The sequence below is a fragment of the Zootoca vivipara genome, chromosome 12 (assembly GCF_965207765.1).
Source record: "Zootoca vivipara chromosome 12, rZooViv2.hap1.1, whole genome shotgun sequence".
Taxonomy (NCBI): Eukaryota; Metazoa; Chordata; class Lepidosauria; order Squamata; family Lacertidae; genus Zootoca; species Zootoca vivipara.
Window position 1 is genome coordinate 52,087,125 of NC_142595.1, and position 22,100 is coordinate 52,109,224.

Genomic DNA, 22,100 nt, shown 5'->3' on the forward strand with positions numbered 1-22,100 from the left:
TCCTGGTAAAACAAGTGTTTATTTCCCAGATGCAAGCAAAGAATACACTCCAAAATGCCACAAGACACACATACACACACACTGAAACGTTCGGAAGTAACCCCAGACGCCACAGCATTAAGGAAGTCAGCCTGCAATGCCAGGCCTGTAAGGATCCTTCTTGTGAACAAGTGAAAATGCAAGCCCCACTTAGGTAACAATTTGGTTTTCAGGCCAGGAAAAAACCCGGCTGTGTCCTCTACAGGTCCCACTTCTGCTGTAGGGTGGCGCCGATTCCCACAGAGAGAAGTCCACACATGGCCAAGTCCTGGGGAATAGGAACGACAGTGTTCCAATTTAGCCAGAAAAGGGGGAGAAACAAGCCTCCCATTCAGTGCTGGCATGGGAGAATTATGCATTCCGTGTGCAGAGAGAGAAACTGCAAACCTCGTGCCCAGTTCAGCCAGCAAAGACAAAACCAGTTTGGAAAGGTGGGGATCCCCCCACTCGCCCAGTCACTCCTACACAACACAGGACCCCGGGATTCGAGCGATGCGAGTCGTTTCGTGGAAGCAAGGCGCTCTTCCTCAGGGACCCAGGGACACCGACACCTAGCTGCGAGGGGGCAATTCGGACCGGCAGCTACTCTGGGGCGATGCGGCAGACCCGGATGTGGATGGCAGAGTTGTTCCGGGTCCTGGCCAGCGGCTCGTCGCTGTCCCCTTCCGGCTCGGCGACGTCGGCCAGCTCTACGGTGGACGTGTTTGCCGCCAGGCACAGGGACCCGCTGCCGGTGGCCTCCAGCTGCAGGGCGATGTTGATGGCGCGGTTGATGGCCAGCCCCAGCCCATGGATGCAGATCTCGGAGCAGCCGCTGCCGGGGGCCAGCAGCTTCTGGCAACGGCTCAGCTGCGCCTTGAAATCTGTCTTCATGTTGATGTAGATGTCACTGCGCCGGCGAGGGAGGCGGCGCGGCAAGCGCCGGCGCAGAGCATACTCCATCTGCGTGGGGGGCCCCGGCTCAGACATGGGGTCCTGGGGAAGAGAGAGGCAATGGGTGGGCGGTGTAGTGGTTAGCGTTGGACTAGGACGCTCTCAAACTTTTTTTCTCCGGGCCACACTTTCACAATAGAAATCTGCTGGAGATTTTTTAAATGGATAATGAATACATGGGAAAAGAAACAAGTCCCAGCTGTGCTTGATATAATAATAATAATAATATTAATAATAATAATAATTTATTTATACCCCACCCATCTGGCTGGGTTTCCCCAGCCACTCTGGCGGCTTCCAACAAAATATTAAAATACAATAATTATTAAACATTAAAAGCTTCCCTAAACAGGGCTGCCTTCAGATGTTCTCTAAAAGTCTGGTAGTTGTTTATTTCCTTGACATCTGGTGGGAGGGCATTCCACAGGGCGGGTGCCACCACCGAGAAGGCCCTCTGCCTGGTTCCCTGTAACTTGGCTTCTTGCTTCTCGCAGCGAGGGAACCGCCAGAAGGCCCTCGGAGCTGGACCTCAGTGTCTGGGCACATTTATAACCCAGAACACAACTGCTTTATAATGTTATTGTGGAACATCCAGAAAGTATAAAAGAATGCAGCTATGTAAGAACAAAATATAATTATCAACGAGCCCCTCACATATGTATGCATGCAAACTCGATGAGAGGTGTGAGCTTGCCAGGTAATCTCATTTATATTAGGTCTAATTTGAGACGAGCAAATTCTCATCTCCTCACCAACACTAAGAAACCTTGCTCTTCCTCTCATTTTGAAAAGTTATCTACCCATTATGCAAATAAATTATCATTATTTTATTTATACCTTGTCCATCTGGCTGGGTTTCCCCAGTCACTCTGGGAGGCTTACAGCATTTATAAAAAGCCAGAATGCCAAACCCTTTGAGAAGCACTGGACCTGGGAGGGACCAGTGTTCGAATCCAGTGTTCGAAAGATCACTGGGTGTGACCTTTGTGGCCAGTCGCTGTCTCCTCTCTGCCTACCCTGTCTCACAGGTGTGTTGCAGAGATTAAAGGAGGATGGGAAGACCCATGTACACACCACCTCAAACTCCTTAGAGGAAAAAAGGGGGGAATATACACACAATAAAGATATACATGCAAGAAAGAAACAGATTGCGTGAACAAGACCGAATGCAAGTCTCGAAGCAGAAGTATACTTCCCCTTAACCACGCTTTCTTATTATTTCCCCTTGGCATTATTTATTACCACAATTAAATGTGTTGTGAGGATAAAACAGGGAGCAAGGGAACGAGGCACGCCGCCTTGAGTTCCTCGGAGGGTAAACGTTATAATAAATAAAAATATAAATATAAAAGGTTTGGTCAGCAGCAGCCTACCTAAAAAATCAGTGGGCTGGGAGTATTATTGTTTAGGGAAGTTTTTAATGTTTAATAGATTATTGTATTTTAATATTCTGTTGGAAGCTGCCCAGAGTGGCTGGGGAAACCCAGCTAGATGGGTGGGGCATAAATAATAATAATAATTCCAAAGAACATCGGTTCCTTGCAAGAGCATTAACGAGCATTGCATGTGGCAATATTATGAGGTGCTCAATCCTATCCCCTCGCTTCACCCACTATTATTCCTTCTGCACCCCCACCCAGAAACCTCCCCCGCCCCGCATCTCTGTGCGCACCCCTCTTTCTGCACCCCATCCTGCGCCTCCCTCCTTGCACCCTTTCCCCACCTTTCCAAGCAGGTCTCCCCCAACAGGCAGCTGCAAGCGGGAATAAGCAAGCGCGCGTGCACGCACACACACACACTCTCTCTCTCTCTCTCCGCCGCTTCCGGTTTCCGCTTGGAACGCTCGGGCCCGGAGCGCGCATGGAACGTTCATACAGCAATGGAACGACCCGGGGAGGTCACGCGCCTGGGAAAACATTCGCACTTGGACTTTAGTATAGATTGATACGAGGGGCGCGCGACTCACGGGGGGGGGGAATCCAAACTCAGAAAATATTTTGCCCTTTTGGAAAGATCCATCGCTGTGGTCGTGGGAACAAAAGGAGTTGTTGCCAAAAGAAAAAAGAGCCCTTGCCTTATTTTATGGTGTATTTCCTTCCCCCCTTTATATACATATATCTGCATATATTTCCAAATGCGACGTGTCAGCAAGAGAGCTCGTGTGGGGTCAGGCTGGGAGATGAGGGTTCAAATCCCCACTCGGCCTTGAAGGTCACCTTGGTATAAATGCAATAAATATAAATGAATGCAATGCACCGCCGCCCGGCTTCTGCAGGCAGATGCAAGGCCCTTGCTAGGGAGGGAGGCGGCTGGAGGCTGTGAAATGGCATTTGAGCGGGCTGGGAATCCACACCTGCGATATTCAACGCTGGGCTACTCTGCAGGGTTGCTGTTGTTGTGAGAATTCCTCATCGCTAGTAGTCTTTTCAACCGGGGTTCTCTTTGCCTGAGGCTGTCCCAACACCCCAGCACGTTGGAGATTTGCATGGAGGCCCAATCCAGGTTAGGAGAAGCAGGGGGAACGCGGCCCTCCCCTCGTACAGCCGCTCCTGCCTTCCGCGCCCCGCGCTGGGGAGACTCATGTGACTTCCAGGCGAGACCCGGAAGCGCCCCATCCAAGTCAGCGAGAGCTGAGAGGTTGCTCTACTTTTTCTCTCTGTGGTTCATGAGCCATAGGAAGGTGCGCGCGTGCGCACTACATGCTGGCTCCTGCTGCGGGGAGTGCAAAATCCTTGCCCCCCGCGCGCATTATTGTTTTTCTTTCTATTGTATGCATCTGTATTAAAACAGGCTTTCTAAATCTCTTTCGCCCCTGTAGGTTGGACGCCACTTTATTCAGTGTTATTTTAATTTTTCAAAAGTCTTAAATTACTGTTACTTTTTTCTTATTGATATCCCCCCCTTTTTTTTGGTAAGCCGCTTCGAGGTTGGTTTGTTTGCTTGCAATCTAAGCAGTAAAACAAGGGTAGGAGGGGATAATAACAATAATAATAATAATAATAATAATAATAATAATAATAATAATAATAATAATTTATTTGTACCCCGTCCATCCGGCTGGGTTTCCCCAGCCACTCTGGGCAGCTTCCAACAAAGATTAAAATACATTAAAATGTCACACATTAAAAACTTCCCTAAACAGGGCTGCCTTCAGATGTTTTCTAAATGTCATATAGTTGTTTATCTCTTTGACATCTGATGGTAGGGCGTTCCACAGGGCTGGTGCCACTACCGAGAAGGCCCTCTGCCTGGTTCCCTGTAGCTTTGCTTCTTGCAGTAAGGGAACCACCAGAAGGCCCTTGGCTCTGGACCTCCGTGTCCGGGCAGAACGATGGGGGTGGAGATGCTCCTTCAGGTCTACAGGACCGAGGCTGTTTAGGGCTTTCAAGGTGAGCACCAACACTTTGAATTGTGCTTGGAAACGTCCTGGGAGCCAATGCAGGTCTTTCAGGACCGGTGTTATATGGTATTCCAGCCCCCAGTCTAGCTGCCGCATTCTGGATTAGTTGTAGTTTCCGGGTCACCTTCAAAGGTAGCCCCACATAGAATGAAACAAAATAAAAAAATTCCTTCCAGCAGCACCTTAAAGACCAACTAAGTTTTTATTTTGTTATGAGCTTTCATGTGCATGCACACTTCTTCAAATACACTGAAACAGAAGTCCCCAGGCGCTTATGTAGAGAAAGGGTGGGTGGTGGAAATGGGTGATTGACTGACTGATAGCTGTTGATGACTGCAAATGAATGGGAGACCCGATTCGGCTGATGGAAGGAGCCCCCACTCCCCTCCCAGAGGGTCTCTGGGTTGGGCCTGCTGGTTTGACTTTGCAGCAAATTTTGACCCTATTGGCACCCAAAGGGATTATCTTGCTGTGTGGAAAAGTCCTCTCTCCATATACAGGTCCAAGGTGGTTGTTGTGCTGTGAGATTTTTCCATGGAAACTTCGGGTGTCTCCCCCCACCCAACTCAATAAGCTCTTTTCCTCAACTCACAGTGGAAGGAATGCCCAGTCTGTTCACGCCCCAGTTTTGGGGACTTTCCACCAGGAGAGAGCAAGCGACTTGCGAGTCTGGTTGAGGGGGCCCTAGGGTTGGGTTTTACAGGAACCAAGGAGGCAGGTGGCCCGGAAAAAGCATTGGGAACCACCGCTCTAACCACTACACAACACTGTCCCGCCACTTTTTTTCTCTCCCTCACAGAAGAAGAGCCTTATAGCTGGATCAGGCCAAGGGCCCACCTAGCTCAGCATCCTGTCCTCACAGGGGCCAGCCAGACGCCCCAATGGGAAACCAGCAAGCAGGATTCGAACACAAGCCCTCTCCCCTCCTGTGGTTCCCAACAAGTGGGATTCAGAAGCATTACAGCCTCTCAGCTGTGGAGGGCAGAGCACAGCCACCATGCCTTCTTTGTTGTTGTTGTTTAGTCGTTTAGTCGTGTCCGACTCTTCGTGACCCCATGGACCATAGCACGCCAGGCACTCCTGTCTTCCACTGCCTCCATAAATTGCCTTATCCTCCCTGACACAAGAAGGGCGTGTAGGATCAGGCCCCTCTGGCAACCATCGATAGCCATCTCCTCCTCCATGGATTTGCCCAGTCTTTTAAAACCATCCGAGGTGGTGGCCATCACTGCCTCCTGTGGCAGGGAGTTCCACAGTTTAACTATGTCCTCTGTGAAGAAGGACTGCCATTTTACATGTTCCGAATTTGTGGGATTTCCGTAAATTCCAGCGTCATGAGAGGGGAAGCCTCTCAATTTCATCTGTCCACTTTCTCTACACCCCAGGGATATTTTTATAAACTTCTGCAATGCCGCCTCTTACCATTTCTCAAAGCTAAAAAACAACAACCCCAAACCTTGCCACCTTTCATCCGTTCTGGCTGCCATCCCTCCTCTCTGCTTCCACCTGCCCCTCTCTGGTCACCTGTCTGGCCTTTCCCCGCCCCAGTGCAGATCCGACTAGCCTTACAGGTGGGTTGTTGTCCACCTCATCCCACCCAGCCCTGACCCAGCCCCTCTTTCCCCTGGCTGGTGCTTTATAACCAGGGAGCCAGGGAGAGAGCCCAGCTTGCACCATGGGGCTCTGGAACTGCAGGAAGAGGGGCCCTAAGGACAAGGACCCCGAACTGGGACCCCGAGGGCAGGTCCCCATGGGGGAAGCTGAAAAGCAGCCCTTGGAGGAGTCTTTTGAGAAGGTCTGGAAGGAACGGGAGCCTGCAAAGCGACGGTGTTCCCAGAGGTTTCTGGGAGCTTTGAAATGTAAGAGGAACCACAGGCAAGGCTTGCGGGGTTGGGGGGGGGGGCGGAAATGACAAGCCGGGGCTTTGGGGGTGGAAGGGAAGCTGAGCCATGCCTTGAAAGTTTCACAATGTATGCAGCCTCTGCCCAACCTGGCACTCTCCGGACTTGGATTTCCAGCTGTTTTGGACTTTGTTGTTTAGTCGTTTAGTCATGTCCGACTCTTCGTGACCCCATGGACCAGAGCACGCCAGGCACTCCTGTCTTCCACTGCCTCCCGCAGTTTGGTCAAACTCATGTTCGTAGCTTCGAGAACACTGTCCAACCATCTCGTCCTCTGTCGTCCTCCTAGTGCCCTCCATCTTTCCCAACATCAGGGTCTTTTCCAAGGATTCTTCTCTTCTCATGAGGTGGCCAAAGTCTTGGAGCCTCAGCTTCACGATCTGTCCTTCCAGTGAGCACTCGGGGCTGATTTCCTTCAGAATGGATAGGTTTGATCTTCTTGCAGTCCATGGGACTCTCAAGAGTCTCCTCCAGCACCAGAATTCAAAAGCATCAATTCTTCGGCGATCAGCCTTCTTGATGGTCCAGCTCTCACTTCCATACATCGCTACTGGGAAAACCATAGCTTTAACTATACGGACCTTTGTCGGCAAGGTGATGTCATAGAATTGTTTTGGACTACAATTCCCATAATCCCCGACCACTTGTCCCGCTTGCTAGGGATGATGGGAGTTGTAGCCCAAAAACAGCTGGAGACCCATGCTGGGGAAGCCCAGCTCCAGACGATTTGGACCACAACTCCCAGGCGGGCTGGCTGGGGCTGGTGATGTAAGTTGCATGTGAAAAGGATCTAGGGGTCTTAGTGGATCACATGCTGAACATGAGCCCACAGTGTGATGCAGCACAAAAAAATGCTAATGCAATTCTAGGCAGTATCAACAGAAGTCTAGTGTCAGGATCGAGGGAAATCATAGTCCCACTCTATTCTGCCTTGGTCAGACCACACCTGGAGTGTTGTGTCCAATTCTGGGCACAGCAATTTAAGAAGGATATTGACTCGTTGGAATGCATGCAGAGAAAATGACCAAGGCGATCAAGGGTCTGGGAACCAAGGCTGATGAGGAACGGTTGAGGATGTTTAGCCTGGAAAAGAGGAGACTGAGAAGGGATAGGATAGCCACCTTCAAATATCTAAAGGGCTGTCACATGGAAGATAATAATAATAATAATAATTTATTATTTATACCCCACCCATCTGGCTGGGTTTCCCCAGCCACTCTGGGCGGCTTCCAACAGAAAAATAAAACACAATAATCTATTAAACATTAAAAGCCTCCCTGAACAGGGCTGCCTTCAGATGTCTTCTAAAAGTCTGGTAGTTGTTTTCCTCTTTGACATCTGTTGGGAGGGCGTTCCACAGGGCAGGCGCCACCACCGAGAAGGCCCTTTGCCTAGTTCCCTGCAACTTGGCTTCTCGCAACGAGGGAACTGCCAGAAGGCCCTCGGTGCTGGACCTCAGTGTCCGGGCAGAATGATTGAGGTGGAGACGCTCCTTCAGGTATACTGGACCGAGGCCATTTAGGGCTTTAAAGGTCAGCACCAACACTTTGAATTGTGCTCGGAAACGTACTGGGTGCCAATGTAGATCTTTCAAGACCGGTGTTATGTGGTCTCGGTGGCCGCTCCCAGTCACCAGTCTAGCTGCCGCATTCTGGATTAGTTGTAGTTTCTGGGTCACCTTCAAGGGTAGCCCCACGTAGAGCGCATTGCAGTAGTCCAAGCGAGAGACTACTAGAGCATGCACCACTCTGGCGAGACAGTCTGCAGGCAGGTAGGGTCTCATCCTGTGTACCAGATGGAGCTTATGGACAGCTGCCCTGGACACAGAATTGACCTGCACCTCCATGGACAGCGGTGAGTCCAAAATGACTCCCAGGCTGCGCACCTGGTCCTTCAGGGCCACAGTTACCCCATTCAGAACCAGGGAATCCTCCACACCTGCCCGCCTCCTGTCCCCCATGAACAGTACTTCTGTCTTGTCAGGATTCAACCTCAATCTGTTAGCAGCCATCCAAACTCATTTTCACCTGCTCTGGAGGGTAGAACGCAAACCATTGCATTCAAGCTACAAGAAAGGAAATTCGATTAAACCTCAGGAACATCTGTTTGGCCTCACTCGAAAAGTTATGGATTCTCCTTCACCGGAGGCTTTGCTAAACAGAGCTAGGATTGCTATCTGCCAGGGGTTCTTCACCTGTGATTCCTGCATCACAGGGGGTCAGAATAGATGGCTCTTGGGGGTCCCTTCCACCTCTGCAATTCCACGATTCCCGGCTGCAACTCCCAGCTTTGCCAGCTGACGTTGATGGGAGTTGTGCAAAGACATCTGGGGAGTGCCAGGTTGGGGAAGCTTGGTGCAGTGGGTTAAATCCTGGTCAGGGCTGTGTCGCGTGCGGAAGGGAAAGAGGGGGGCCACCCACGTTGGGGGGTGTTGGGCTTGCGGGGGGACCCCAGGAACTCTTGTCTCCTTCCAGCTCTCGGGCTCTGCATCCACTCGCAGATCCTCAAGTTCGGCGAAGACTGGGTCTTCCTGTTCCTGCTCGGCATCTGCATGGCGATGGTCAGCTTTGGCCTGGATGTCACTGTCTCGAAATTCCAGCAAGGTGAGATGCTCCCCCTTCTGCCCTCCCCGCTGCTGCATCCCTCCTGCCAGCCCATCCTTCACTGGATTGAAAAACCCTGCACGTGCGTACAATTTCCGGCATCTGCGTCTGCACAGGTGCAATTTTCGGCGTCTGAGCATGCCCAGACGCGGTTTCCGGCAGCGCGGATGCGAGTCCCCGGTTTAGCGCACCACACGGGGAGTCGCCAAGTGGGCGGCTCAGTTCAGGGGGGGCTTGTGGGCCGGTTAAACAACACAACCCCCTGTTCTTGTCTTTCCATTTTTGGGATAGTAATATCCTAGCTCAGGCTTCCTCAAACTCGGCCCTCCAGATGTTTTGAGACTCCAGTTCCCATCATCCCTGACCACTGGCTAGGGATCATGGGAGTTGTAGGCCAAAAACATCTGGAGGGCTCAGTTTGAGGAAGCCTGTCCTAGCTGCTGTTGTAGCGCATATAAATAGTTTCTTCTGCTCTTTTGACCTGTAATACCTAGCAAGAAAGCTCCTGGTCTTTTAACAAAAGGTATCTTAAACATTCTTTTCATTTCATTATAAATCATTTCCCAAAAAACCTTTGACTATTTTGCAATCCCACCACACGTGCCTTCTTTTTCTTTACACTTCCAGTACTTATTGGAGCTTGTTCTGTACATTTTTGCCATCTTTCGAAAGAGACTGGGAACCGTTTATGGTTGTACTTACATTGTGAAGAAGTGGGCTCAATAGCAGGGTTTGAGTCAAGACAATTAACAAAACCAACACAGAAGTTAGGATATAATAATTGGAAAACAACAAAGTGTAAGATGTAATTTGAAAAGAATTATGGTATAAAAATGAAAAAAAATATGATAACATTTAATTTAAAGACTAAGGTCGAATTAAACAAGCAGGAGAATCAAATATTTAAAGAACCAGAAGAGGAAGTTTAGGGAAGTCACAGGGTGCGGGGAGAGAGATGGGGAATTACGGTATATTCTTCTCTTTCTTTGTGATAACGGTGATGGTGATGAATCCAAAATGGTAAAACTTAAAAATTATTTTTTTAAAAAAAAAAAAAAACCCTGCTAAGATTTCTATGCAAATCCAGTTCCCCCAGTGCGAGAAAAGCCCGTTTCTAACCGCTATTCCGCATCTCCTTTGTGGTGGTGCCTCTGAGCTCGTGCAGAGCGCATCCCTCTCACCGCGTAGCAACGAGGAAGGGCTTTAACTCAGTGCATCTCCTTTGATTGTCTGGTTCAATCCCCTGAAAGTCATCTCCCAGAAGGACTGGGAATATACCCTACTTGACGATACTGAGCCTTTTATGATATGTGGTGGCCTTGCAGTAAGGTTAAAGCTTACTGGGAAATGATATATAATGAATGGGAAAAGATATTTAAAGTAGGTAGCATTTGTTTAAAAACAAAACCAAACCAGAAGCTTTTCTTCTGGGAGTTATAGGGGTAGAACTACCTAAACAGTATAGAAATCTATTAATGCCTGCGACTGCAATGGCAAGAATGTTACTTGCCCGAAAATGGAAAGAAGAAGAATTCCCAGCAAAGGAAGAATGGATACAGAAACTTATGGAATATGCAGAAATGGTGAAACTTACCAGAAGAATAAGAAATCAAGACAACAGACTTTTTTTTATAAAATAGTAGAAATGGTTTATAGAATATCTACAGATAAATTGCAAACAGATAAAAACATTGGCGGGATTATTGTAAAATAACCTGCTGTTTCATAAGAGTAGATATTTAAAGCAAAGGAATAAACGAGCAAATTAAATGAATTTGGCTATGCAGAAGATATCAAAAACAAAAAAACAAACAAATTTAAGGAACCGCAGAAGGAGGGGGGAAGGAAGTCAGACTTTGAAATGTTAAATTGATTGTGAAACTAATGAAACGTATAAACTTGAAAACTATAAATGAAAACTTTAAATCAGTAAAAAGACAATATTGAACCAGACCCAAGGGTCTGATTCAGTATAAGGCAGATTCCTGTGTTCCTAAGTAGAGCTTCTGGGAGTTGTAGTCCAAAGTAGCTGCCGGGCGCCTAAATGAGATGCTGGACCACTGACCTTTGCCTCCTGCCTCCATGCAGCCCACCTGTGGGTTTATGATGGGCTGGCGGACTCTGGCTACCTGCAGTTCTTCTCCTGGACCTCCTACCATGTGGTACTGATGATGGTGTCTGCCGCCGCTGCCAAGTACATCTCTCCCCAAGCGGCCGGTAAGTGGGGCTTGCCTTGGTTGGTGGAGGGAGCTAAAGAGACAGATTTCTGGTGCAGTTATTATTTATCATGGAATTGTAGAGTTGGGAGGCATCCCCAAGGTCATCCATCCCAACCCCCTGCAGAAGAAGAACCCCCCACCCAACTCCTGCTTTAAAACCTCCAAGGAAGGAGAGTCCAGTGCCTCTCGTGGGAGTCTGTTCCACTGTTGGACAGTTCTTACTGTCAGAAAGCTTTTTCCGAATGTTTATTCGGAATCCCCTTTCTTGCAACTCGAATCCATTGGTTTGGGTCCTGCCCTCTGGGGCAGCAGAAAACAAGCTTGCTCCCTCTTCCATGTGGCAACCCTTAATATACTTGAAGATGGCCCTCATATCTCCTTTCAGTCTCTTCTTTTCCAGGCTAAACATCCCCAGCTCCTTCAACCGTTCCTCATCAGGCTTGGTTTCCAGACCCTTGATCATCTTGGTTCCAAGCCTGATGAGGTTCCAACTCTTGCACAACTTCCAGCTTGTCAACTACCGTACTGAATCCTTTTGGTTAAGGTAGAGATTCTTCTTCTTCTTTGGCGATCACTCGTAGCCGAGTAAGATTGTCTTCCATAAACACGGTCTTAACAATGAGTCTGTAAGTGACTGTGGAGGCCAATTCTGGATCCACACGTCCTTCCACAGTGGGGACATTGGTTTCCGGGCGGGAGTTGATCACGGTCGACACTGTAAATCGTAATGCCCTGTGGACTGTCGTTCTGAGAATTGGCTGCCTAGATAAATTTGTAAACATCATTCGGCTCCTCCACGGCTATGACAGCAATAATCGCAGATAACATGGGATCAGGTGTTAAACAGGGTTGTGTTATTGCCCCAACTCTATTCATTATTTTCATTGCCATGATCTTACACTTTGTCGAAGGGAAACACCCCACCGGAGTAGAAACCATATATTGAACAGAGGGAAAGGTCTTCAATCTGAGCAGGCTGAAAGCAAAGTGTTACCGTAACTTCCGTCATAGAGCTTCAGTATGCTGATGACAACGGACAGTGGTACCTTGGGTTACAAACACTTCAGGTTACAAACGCTTCAGGTTACAGACTCCGCTAACCCAGAAATAGTACCTCGGGTTAAGAACTTTGCTTCAGGATGAGAACAGAAATCGTGCTCTGGCGGTGCGGTGCGGCAGCAGCGGGAGACCCCATTAGCTAAAGTGGTGCCTCAGGTTAAGAACAGTTTCAGGTTAAGAACGGACCTCCGGAACGAATCAAGTTCTTAGAATCATAGAGTTGGAAGAGACCACAAGGGCCACCCAGTCCAACCCCCTGCCAAGCAGGAAACACCATCAAAGCATTCTTGACATATGCCTGTCAAGCCTCTGCTTAAAGACCTCCAAAGAAGGAGACTCCACCACACTCCTTGGTAGCAAATTCCACTGCCGAACAGCTCTTACTGTCAGGAAGTTCTTCCTAATGTTGAGGTGGAATCTTCTTGAATGCGGCAGCTAGACTGGAGACTGGGAGCGGCCGCCGGGACCACATAACACCGGTCTTGAAAGATCTACATTGGCTCCCAGTACGTTTCCGAGCACAGTTCAAAGTGTTGGTGCTGACCTTTAAAGCCCTAAATGGCCTCATTCCAGTATACCTGAAGGAGCACCTCCACCCCCATCGTTCTGCCCGGACACTGAGGTCCAGTACCGAGGGCCTTCTGACGGTTCCCTCATTGCGAGAAGCCAAGTTGCAGGGAACCAGGCAGAGGGCCTTCTCGGTGGTGGCGCCTGTCCTGTGGAACGCCCTCCCATCAGATGTCAAAGAGAAAAACAGCTACCAGATTTTTAGAAGACATCTGAAGGCAGCCCTGTTTAGGGAGGCTTTTAATGTTTAATTGTTTTATTTCATTTTTCTGTTGGAAACCGCCCAGAGAATTATTATTATTATTATTATTATTCTTTCTTGTAGTTTGAATCCATTGCTCCGTGTCCGCTTCTCTGGAGCAGCAGAAAACAACCTTTCTCCCTCCTCTATATGGCATCCCTTTATATATTTGAACATGGCTATCATATCACCCCATAACCTTCTCTTCTCCAGGCTAAACATACCTAGCTCCCTGAGCCGTTCCTCATAAGGCATCGTTTCCAGGCCTTTGACCATTTTGGTTGCCCTCCTCTGGACACGTTCCAGCTTGTCAGTATCCTTCTTGAACTGTGGTGCCCAGAACTGGACGCAGTACTCCAGGTGAGGTCTGACCACCAGAGCAGAATACAGTGGTACCACTGTAGTGTACACATGCTCAGAGGATGGCCTCCAAACCATCTTAAATATCTTTGCAGAAGCTCATGAAAAGCTAAAGTGGAGACGCCACAGATTGAACCCAGAACCTTTCTGCATGCAGAACATGTGCTGGAGAGAAAGGGGACAGGTTGAGACACCGCAGCTCAGCGACAGGGCATATACTTTGCATGCAGAAAATCCTACGATCTGGTGGTGTGTGCATTCCCCCGGTGTGTGCATTTTTGTACACATGCCTTGGCCGCAGCTTTTGCCACTCTTTTGTTGACTATGAGGGCCACTCCATTTCTTCTACGGGATTCTTGCCCACAGTAGTAGATATGATAGTCATCCGAACTGAATTCACCCATTCCCTTCCATTTTAGTTCACTGATGCCCAGGATGTCAATATTTATTCTTGCCATCTCATTTTTGACCAGATCCAGCTAACCATTATCCGTGGTTCTTACATTCCAGGTTCCTATGCAATATTTTTCTTTACAGCATCGGACTTTCCTTTCGCTTCCAGGCATATCCGCAACTGAGCAACCTTTCGGCTTGAAGTGGCCCAGCCGCTTCAATAGCTCTGAATCTATTTGTACTTGTCCTCCGCTCTTCCTCAGTAGCATGTTGGACGCCTTCCGACCTGAGGGGCTCATCTTCCAGCGTCATAACTTTTATATGCCTGTTGTCTTTGTCCATGGAGTTTTCTTGGCAGGGATACTGGAGTGGCTTGCCAGTTCCTTCTCCAGGTGGATCACGTTTAGTCAAAACTCTCCACTATGACCTGTCCATCTTGGGTGGCCCTGCACGGCGTAGCTCATAGCGTCTCTGAGTTATTCAAGCCCCTTCGCCACAACAAGGCATTGATCCATGAAGGGGATTGCAAAATTCAGGGAGGTGCAAATTTAATAGGATGCCTGTTCTTTCAGCTGCCATATCATTTTAGGAAGTGCAAACCAGGTAGATTTGCATTAAAGTGCGAAGTGGAGTGAATTTATCCCCCGCCCCTCGTGGGGGGGCACCTATGAGCCACTGTGATTTATTTATTTTAGAACAATGGACCACTCACACGGTTGTATATCAGAGCAGTAGAAGTAAACAGCATTTGAGGTGCTTTCAGCTAAAATACTAACACTAGGGTAGCTCAAATATTAAGCAGGAAAACAGACTGGGAGGGAAATGGTTATTCCTATGCCATTCCATTGGAAGGTGGGTGGGCAGGGTGTGACTCTGCTGGATCAGGCCAGCAGCCCACCTAGTCCAGCATCCTGTTCTCGCGGGGGCCAACCAGTTGCCCTCTATGGGAAGCCCGCAAGCTGGATTCGAACGCAGCATCTCTCTGCCCACATGAAATTCCCAACCGTCGGTATTCAGAGGCATTTAATGCCTCGGACAGTGAAGATATAACCTAGTTAGTATCTACGTCCTCCATGAGTTTGTTTCATTCTTTTTAAAAGTCATCCAAGCTGGTGGCCTCCCCTGCCTCCTGTGGCAGGGAGTTCCGCCGTTTAACTATGCGCTGCTCAACGCCGGGGCTCATTTTATAAGCTTCCGTCGTGTCGCCTCTCGCCCTCTTCCTCACCTTTCCTCTAGTCTAGACTCAAAATCCCTGAACTCTGCATCGCTTTCCCCCGAGGGGAGTCGCTCCATTCCCTTGATCATATTCCTGTGTTGCAGGGGGTTGGACTAGATGACCCTCGGGTCCCTCCCAATTATATGATTTTGTGGTTCTGATTGCTGTTTTCTGGACTCTTTTCCCACAGGCTCTGGGATCCCCGAGCTGAAGGTGGCTCTCCGTGGGGTCGTGCTGAGTGAATTCTTCACCTTTCGGACGCTGGTGGCCAAGTTGGTGGGGGTGCTTTGCACCTTAGCGGCTGGGAGCACCATCTTCCTTGGGAAAGTGGTGAGTTCGAATGGTGCGGGTGCACGTAGGCCCGTCTCTGGTTTGGGGGGGGGGAATTGTGTGCATGTCAGAGGAGGAAGTCTTGGGGCAGGTACCGGATATGCCTTGTGCTGTGTTCCGTCTTCCATCCGGTGCTGCACATATACAAGAGCCTTTAAAAATCAGGCCTCATGAGGACTAGAGCCTAACCCTTTTAAAAAAACAACAACATTTGGTATATATTTTTTTAATGCCACAAATGGATTGACACCTGTATACAGTGGTATATTGGTTCTCAAACTTAATCCGTTCCAGAGGTCCGTTCCAAAACCAAAGCGTTCCAAAACCAAGGCGCACTTTCCCATAGAAAGTAATGCAAAATGAATTAATCCGTTCCAGACTTTTACAAACAACCCCTAAAGCAGCCATTTATCATGAATTTTGCTATCTAACAAGACCACGGATCCATGAAATTAAAGCAATAAACCATGTTCTGCAGTCACACAATCAATCCACCAGGAGCTGAACTGGGTTCCATACAGTCGCAAAAATGCAAAATAAATTGCAAAAACAGACAGACTCAAAACGGAAGTGTGGCGCTCAAAGCAGAGCATGTTCGGCTTCCGAAAAAGGTTTGCAAACCAGAAAACATGCCGTACTTCCAGGTTTGCAGTGTTTGGCTTCCAAGTTGTTGGAGTACCAAGGCATTTGAGAACCAAGGGACCAGTGTACTTGGGGAGTGATTACAATCCAGGGAGCTACGTTCCCAATTGTTCGTAGTTTAAAATTGCACTCTCATCTATAAGATAAGAATTATCTTATCTTATCACAGCGGGCCATTGCTGTGGATTCTGCTGCCTGTATGCATCCAATAATTATTTTATCAATTTTAAGATGTGTCGGTACTGCATCTTGCTTTTCTGGGGCCTGAGGTCGCGAGAGAGGATTTGAGCATTGAAAAGGTCTCTGGCTGAGTCTTTCTGCCCCCCCGATTGTGCCCATAACCTTGACCTTCCTCTCCTCGCAGGGCCCATTTGTGCACATGGCCTCCATCCTAGCTTCTCTGCTGGGCAAAGTCATGGTCAAATTTTCAGGTTCTGCTGAGGTAAGTGCCTCTGAGACACCCCAACCCCACCAGACAAAAAAAGGGGGGTCCTGCGCTGACATCCACACATGGAATCACACCCATCGTCTCCACCCCCATCGTGAAAAAAATTACCGGTAAATCAGGTCTTACTGACTAGTGATTTAAATCGTGATTTAAACCGTGGTTTGCAAGGCGCCTCAAATCCTCTGTTGCTCCTCCACAGAACCCCCGCGGGGCGCAAATATGAGTTGCTGGTGGCCGGCACGGCTGCAGGTGTGGCGTGCTGTTTCGTGGCTCCTGTCGGAGGTAACCAAGGGCAGGGGGTGGGAACATTGGCACCGTTATCCGGCTTGGATAAGGCTGTACCTGGATCAGGGCTGGATTTAGCTTTGATGAGGCCCTGAGCTACTGAAGGTAACAGGGCCCTTTATACGTCCCATCTTCCCCGATCACTGGTCCTGTTAGCTAGGGATCATGGGAGTTGTAGGCCAAAACATCTGGAGGGCCGCAGTTTGGGGATGCCTGCTCAAGAGTCTCCTCCAGCACCATAATTGAAAAGCATCAATTCTTCGGCGATCAGCCTTCTTTATGGTCCAGCTCTCACTTCCATACATCACTACTGGGAAAACCATAGCTTTAACTATACGGACCTTTGTCGGCAAGGTGATGTCTCTGCTTTTTAAGATGCTGTCTAGGTTTGTCATTGCTTTTCTCCCAAGAAGCAGGCGTCTTTTAATTTCGTGACTGCTGTCACCATCTGCACCCTATATATAGAAAGGAGCAAACCAGTGATATTTTAGGGCAGTGTTTCTCAACCACTGTTCTGCAGCACACTAGTGTGCCGCGAGATGTTGCCTGGTGTGCCGTGGGGAAAAGACGGCAGTGGGGCGCCTGGCTGGCTGGCTGGCTGAGCGCGTGTGGTTCCTTCCAAGAGGAGCCTGGCAGGCGCCAGCAGGGGGAAGCGCTTCTGCGGGGAAAGAAGGCAGAGTCAGCCTTCCGGGGCTTCCGGTTTCCTCGCGCCTGCTACGGACACGCTCCGTGAAAAAAGCGGCCGCCTAAAGGGGTTTGGGGGGCAACGCAGAGGCTAGGCGACCCCGTGAATCCTGGGGTGACCAGGACGAAACTGAAGCCTACAGCGCCAGTAAAAGGGAGACCACCGAAGCCTACATCTCCGACGAGGTGAGACGACGGCGGGAACTCGTGGCGCGAGGCGGAGAGCAACCCAAGGCGAGCAAGCCTTAGAGTCCGAGGGGGCAAGGCGGGGGAATATCCATTAACATAACCCCAAAATAAAACATAGAAAAAGTCATTAGAACCATCGAAAGAGAGGGGAACCGGGAAAAAAGACTGACGCTGAGCGCGGAAGCAACCAGCTTATTAAGGAAAAAAGGAAAAGAAGGGAAAATACGAAGGAAGCAATTCTAATATTACAAAACTGTTAACACGGGATTTCTTACGAGGTTAACGTTAGTTAAAAAGGGAGAAAAAGAACAAGAGAGACTGCGGTGTGTTTTACATTAAAGACAGATACTTTGTTAAAAGGAGAATTGAGCAGCTAAGAGCGCAAAAAGGAGCAAAAGCAACGCTAATTAGGAGACTCTGAACGCCAACACAAAGCCAAAAAAAAAAAAGTAATTTTTTAAAACATTTTCTAATGGTGGTGTGCCTCGTGATTTTTTTCATGAAACAAGTGTGCCGTTGCCCAAAAAAGGTTGAGAAACACTGTTTTAGGGAGCAGGCTAGCAGGCGGGACCCATGACTTACATCATAGGAGCCTACACAACACAAAACACTGTTGCTGTATGTAGATTTTATTTTTTATATTTTTATATATATTATATATATTTTTATATATTATATTTTTATATGCTGTATGTAGATTTTATTTTTTATATTTTGGAAATGTACATCCAGTTTTTTCCCCTTTAACTTTTTTTGGGCCGGGGGGGGGCAAGCGAGGGAGGCCCAAAGCTAGAGCTTGTTTAGCTTATTCCTAAATCCAGCACTGACCCAGAACCCACCCCACTCCCAAGCAGGGGCGTACCCAGGATCAAAATTAGGGGAGGGCAAGAAAGGGGAAGAGAGAGGGAAGGGAGGAGGGAGGGAGGGAAGAGAGAGAAGGAAGGAAGGAAGGAAGGGGTGAGAGAGAGAGAAGGGAGGGAGAGAGAGAGAGAAAGGAAGAAGGGGAAGGAAGGATGGAAGGAAGGATGGAGCTCCCGTCCGCCCCCCCCCCCAGCTCAGGCTGCTCCTCCCCCTCCCACGTCCCTGTCACTGGCTGCAGTCGTGGAGGGGGCGGAAACAGCCCGATTTCCATAACCCGCAGCAACTTTTCCCCTTCAGTTTTCGGAGGGAAAAAGTGTGGGTTATGGTGTGTAAAATATGGTAAAAACATTTTGCTTCGGGGGGCAGTTGCCCCCCCTGCCCCTCACTGGGTACGCCCATGCTCCCAAGCGACCCTCTTTTCACAGTAGCTCTCTCCCCGCAGGAGTTCTGTTTGGGGTGGAGGCAACGGGGACCCACTTTGCCGTCCGCGATTACTGGCGAGGGTTCTTCGCTGCGACCTGCGCAGCCCTCACTTTCCGCTTGCTAGCTGTGCTCAACAACACAAGAGGTAAATGCTGAAGCCATGGCGGGAGGGGAAGAGGAGGGAGAGAGATTTTTCTTTTGAGGGGGGGGGGAGGTTTCCTGATGGGGTAATGTTCCTGTAACGGCTGCATGTTGCTGCCAATGGAGTGAGATCAAATCACTGCGTTAACAGCACCAAGGAATAACATAACATATAATATTTGGAAGAGGTGTGTACAGCTATTAACCAAATGAAAAACAACAAAGCCAGCAGACCGGATGGGATACCTCGCGAAGACTTCAAAGTGGGCAGAATTGAACTTCACAAGCTCATCGGAAAAATCTGGGAGAGAGAGGAGATCCCAGCAGACTTTCGGGGTGCCAAAATTATCAATCTCTTTTTAAAAAGGTGATAGAACGGGTTGCGGAAACTATCAAGGCATCAAAGGTGTCTCTGGAAAATGTTACACATCGCTTGGGAAGACAGGCAAACTAATGCCAGTGTCCTGGAAGAAGCAAAGATCACCAGTGTTGAAGCAATGATTCTTCAACATCCACTTTGTTGGACTAGTCATGTTGTGCGGATGGCCGATGATCGCCTTCCAAAGCAACTACTCTATTCCGAACTTTAAAATGGAAAGCGTAATGCTGGTGGTCAACAAAAGAGGTTTAAAGACTGTCTCAAGGCAAATCTTAAAAAAAGATAGTATAAACACCAACAATTAGGAAACGCTTGCTTCCAAGCGCTCCAGTTGGAGAACAGCCTTTACCAAAGGTGTCATGGGCTTTGAAGACACTCGAACTCAGGACGCATGGGAGAAATGTGCTAAGAGGAAGGCACACTTGGCAAATCCACACCGCGATCAACTCCCCACCCAGAAACCAATGTCCCTACTGTGGAAGGACGTGTGGATCCAGAATTGGCCTCCACAGTCACTTACGGACTCACTGTTAAGACCATGTTCATGGAAGACAATCTTACTCAGCTACGAGGGATCGCCAAAAAGAAGATACATAAAGAAACGTTGGTGCAAAGACCAAGGATGAAGCAATCCAGAAGCTAGGATATGGCAAAGGGGGTACCTTGAGATTCAGTATGGGGAAAATGCAGAATAATAATAATAATAGCCAGTGGGGCTCCCTGCAAAGATTCACAGAGCTTGCTACCTCCCCACGTAGGATGCTGGTGAATGCGCCATTCCCGGCTTAATCCCAAAAGTCTGCCAAGGGAAGAGTGTTTTCATTAGTCTCTGCCATGAGAGCACAGGCAGTTGGTGGAGCCACCACTCTGGAGCCACCACCAGCAAGGCCCCGCTTTTGGTGGGAGCTGTTTGGCCCTTGCCTCTCGAATTTCCTCACCTGCCCATAACTGGGTTCCTAGTGCTGAGGCAGGGGCTGTTGGGTGGGGAGTCCATGCCCATTTTAACCACCGGCTGTCCTCCCTCTTCTCCCCCCAACCTGATACCCTCCAGAAACCGTGGCCATTCTGTTCCAGACCAGTTGGCGTGTCGAGTTCCCCTATGACCTCCCGGAACTTTTCTCCTATGCCGTATTGGGGTGAGTACCGGCCGAGGGAAGGGTTTGTTTGGTTTTTGTGTAATTTTTATGAAGTTTTTCTATTTTACATTTTAGAATGTCCATTTGAACAACCTTAAATATCAATGACTTCTCTTCTCCTTCCATGGTTCAGTCTGCATGCTGTAGATCCCTGAATACTTTACATAAACTTACTAAACCATTCGGTATTCCGTTTTTACATCCATCAAAACTTATTTTACACTGTTGAATTTATCTTAATGCTGCCAATGTTTTCAAACGTCCACAATTTCCACTCATATATTCCAGTCTTCTTTAAACACATATTCTTCCTCTTCTCTTATTCTTTATGTTAGGTCCGCAAGCTGGGCATATTCCATCAGTTTAAGTTGCCATTCTTCTTTAGTCGGGACCTCGCTCGTTTTCCGTTTGGGGGCTAAGAAAACACGGGCCGCATTAGTGGCATACATAAATAGCCTTTTTCACACCTGGGAATTTCCATCTGAATTATCCCCAACAGAAAGGACTCTGGGTTGGTTTTTTTTGTTTTTTTTTGTTTTTGAAAAGTGCTTTAAACATATTTTAAATTAATTATAAATTATTTCCCAATACTCTTCTACCCTTTTACAGGTCCACCACATATTACAGGTCCACACGCCCTACAGCACTTAACTGATTCAGTCTTATACATTTTAGCAAGCCTAAAAGGTAAAGGTAAAGGTACCCCGACCATTAGGTACAGTTGTGACCGACTCTGGCGTTGCGGCGCTCATCTCGCATTATTGGCCGAGGGAGCCGGCGTACAGCTTCCAGGTCATGTGGCCAGCATGACTAAGCCGCTTCTGGCGGGCCAGAACAGCGCACGGAAACGCCATTTACCTACCTGCCAGAGCGGTACCTATTTATCTACTTTCACCTTGACGTGCTTTCGAACTGCTAGGTGGGCAAGAGCAGGGATCGAGCAACGGGAGCTCACCCCATCGCGGGGATTCGAACCGCCGACCTTCTGTTCGGCAAGCCCTAGGCTCTGTGGTTTAGACCATCCGTAAATCATTTTCAGGTACACGCTACGAAAAACTCGCAAGACGAATGCGTCTTGCGATTCTATGGGCGACTCGCAAGACGAATTCGTTTTGCGAAAAATTCGTCTTGCGAATCGCGGTTTCCCATAGGAAGGCATTGAAATTTAATTAATGCGTTCCTATGGGCAAAAAAAAAAGAAATTTCAATGCATTCCTATGGGAAACCGCGATTCGCAAGACGAATTTTTCGCAAAACGAATTGACTCACGGAATGAATTAAATTTGTCTGGCGAGGTACCACTGTAGTTCTCTTTCAAGGAATAACATGCTGTGAACTTCAAATTGCCGAGGCGATTTTAGGGCACCACAACCAGTTTCGGAGCACTTTCCCGCGAAAGAGGCTCGCCTCCTTCACAAGGCCTTGCCCATATTTTATAGCGCTTGCCCATATTTTCAGCCCAAGACAGGGAGACAAAATCCACACCCACACCAGCCCAAGGTGAAAAAACTGAGTGGACGTTATAAATTACTATTTATAATGAACTCAAAAAGATCTTCAAACTCTCCATTTCCAAAATAAACCAAAACCCTGAAGTCTTCCTGTTAGGTATTATGTCCATGGAAATTAAGAAGAATCACAGAGCCTTCTT

General features: G+C 48.4%; 2 protein-coding genes across 4 annotated transcripts in view; one reads left to right on the plus strand and one right to left on the minus strand.

The window, feature by feature from the left end:
* Positions 1–3,580, minus strand: POP7 (POP7 ribonuclease P/MRP subunit). 3 transcript variants are annotated; one of them, XM_035137225.3, is made up of 2 exons: positions 3,326–3,580; positions 1–1,014 (listed from the first exon to the last, which is right to left on the minus strand). In XM_035137225.3, exon 2 carries the CDS (start codon positions 1,006–1,008, stop codon positions 622–624), a length of 387 nt encoding a protein of 128 aa, XP_034993116.2. In that variant the 5' UTR covers positions 1,009–1,014; positions 3,326–3,580; the 3' UTR covers positions 1–621. The 3 variants fall into 3 exon arrangements, with proteins under 3 accessions (XP_034993116.2, XP_034993115.3, XP_088511753.1); XM_035137224.3 differs by lacking the exon at positions 3,326–3,580 and adding an exon at positions 2,696–2,873; XM_088655627.1 differs by lacking the exon at positions 3,326–3,580 and adding an exon at positions 1,810–2,593.
* A 2,467-nt stretch (positions 3,581–6,047) lies between these two features.
* LOC118095307 (chloride channel protein ClC-Kb-like) overlaps positions 6,048–22,100 on the plus strand; it is a 31,401-nt gene continuing 15,348 nt past the window's right edge. The window contains exons 1-8 of the mRNA XM_088654877.1: positions 6,048–6,231; positions 8,748–8,876; positions 10,965–11,093; positions 15,122–15,261; positions 16,268–16,461; positions 16,551–16,633; positions 18,813–18,938; positions 20,365–20,449. Coding sequence (XP_088511003.1) covers positions 6,048–6,231; positions 8,748–8,876; positions 10,965–11,093; positions 15,122–15,261; positions 16,268–16,461; positions 16,551–16,633; positions 18,813–18,938; positions 20,365–20,449 — 1,070 coding nt within the window. The remainder of the gene's footprint in view (positions 6,232–8,747; positions 8,877–10,964; positions 11,094–15,121; positions 15,262–16,267; positions 16,462–16,550; positions 16,634–18,812; positions 18,939–20,364; positions 20,450–22,100) is intronic.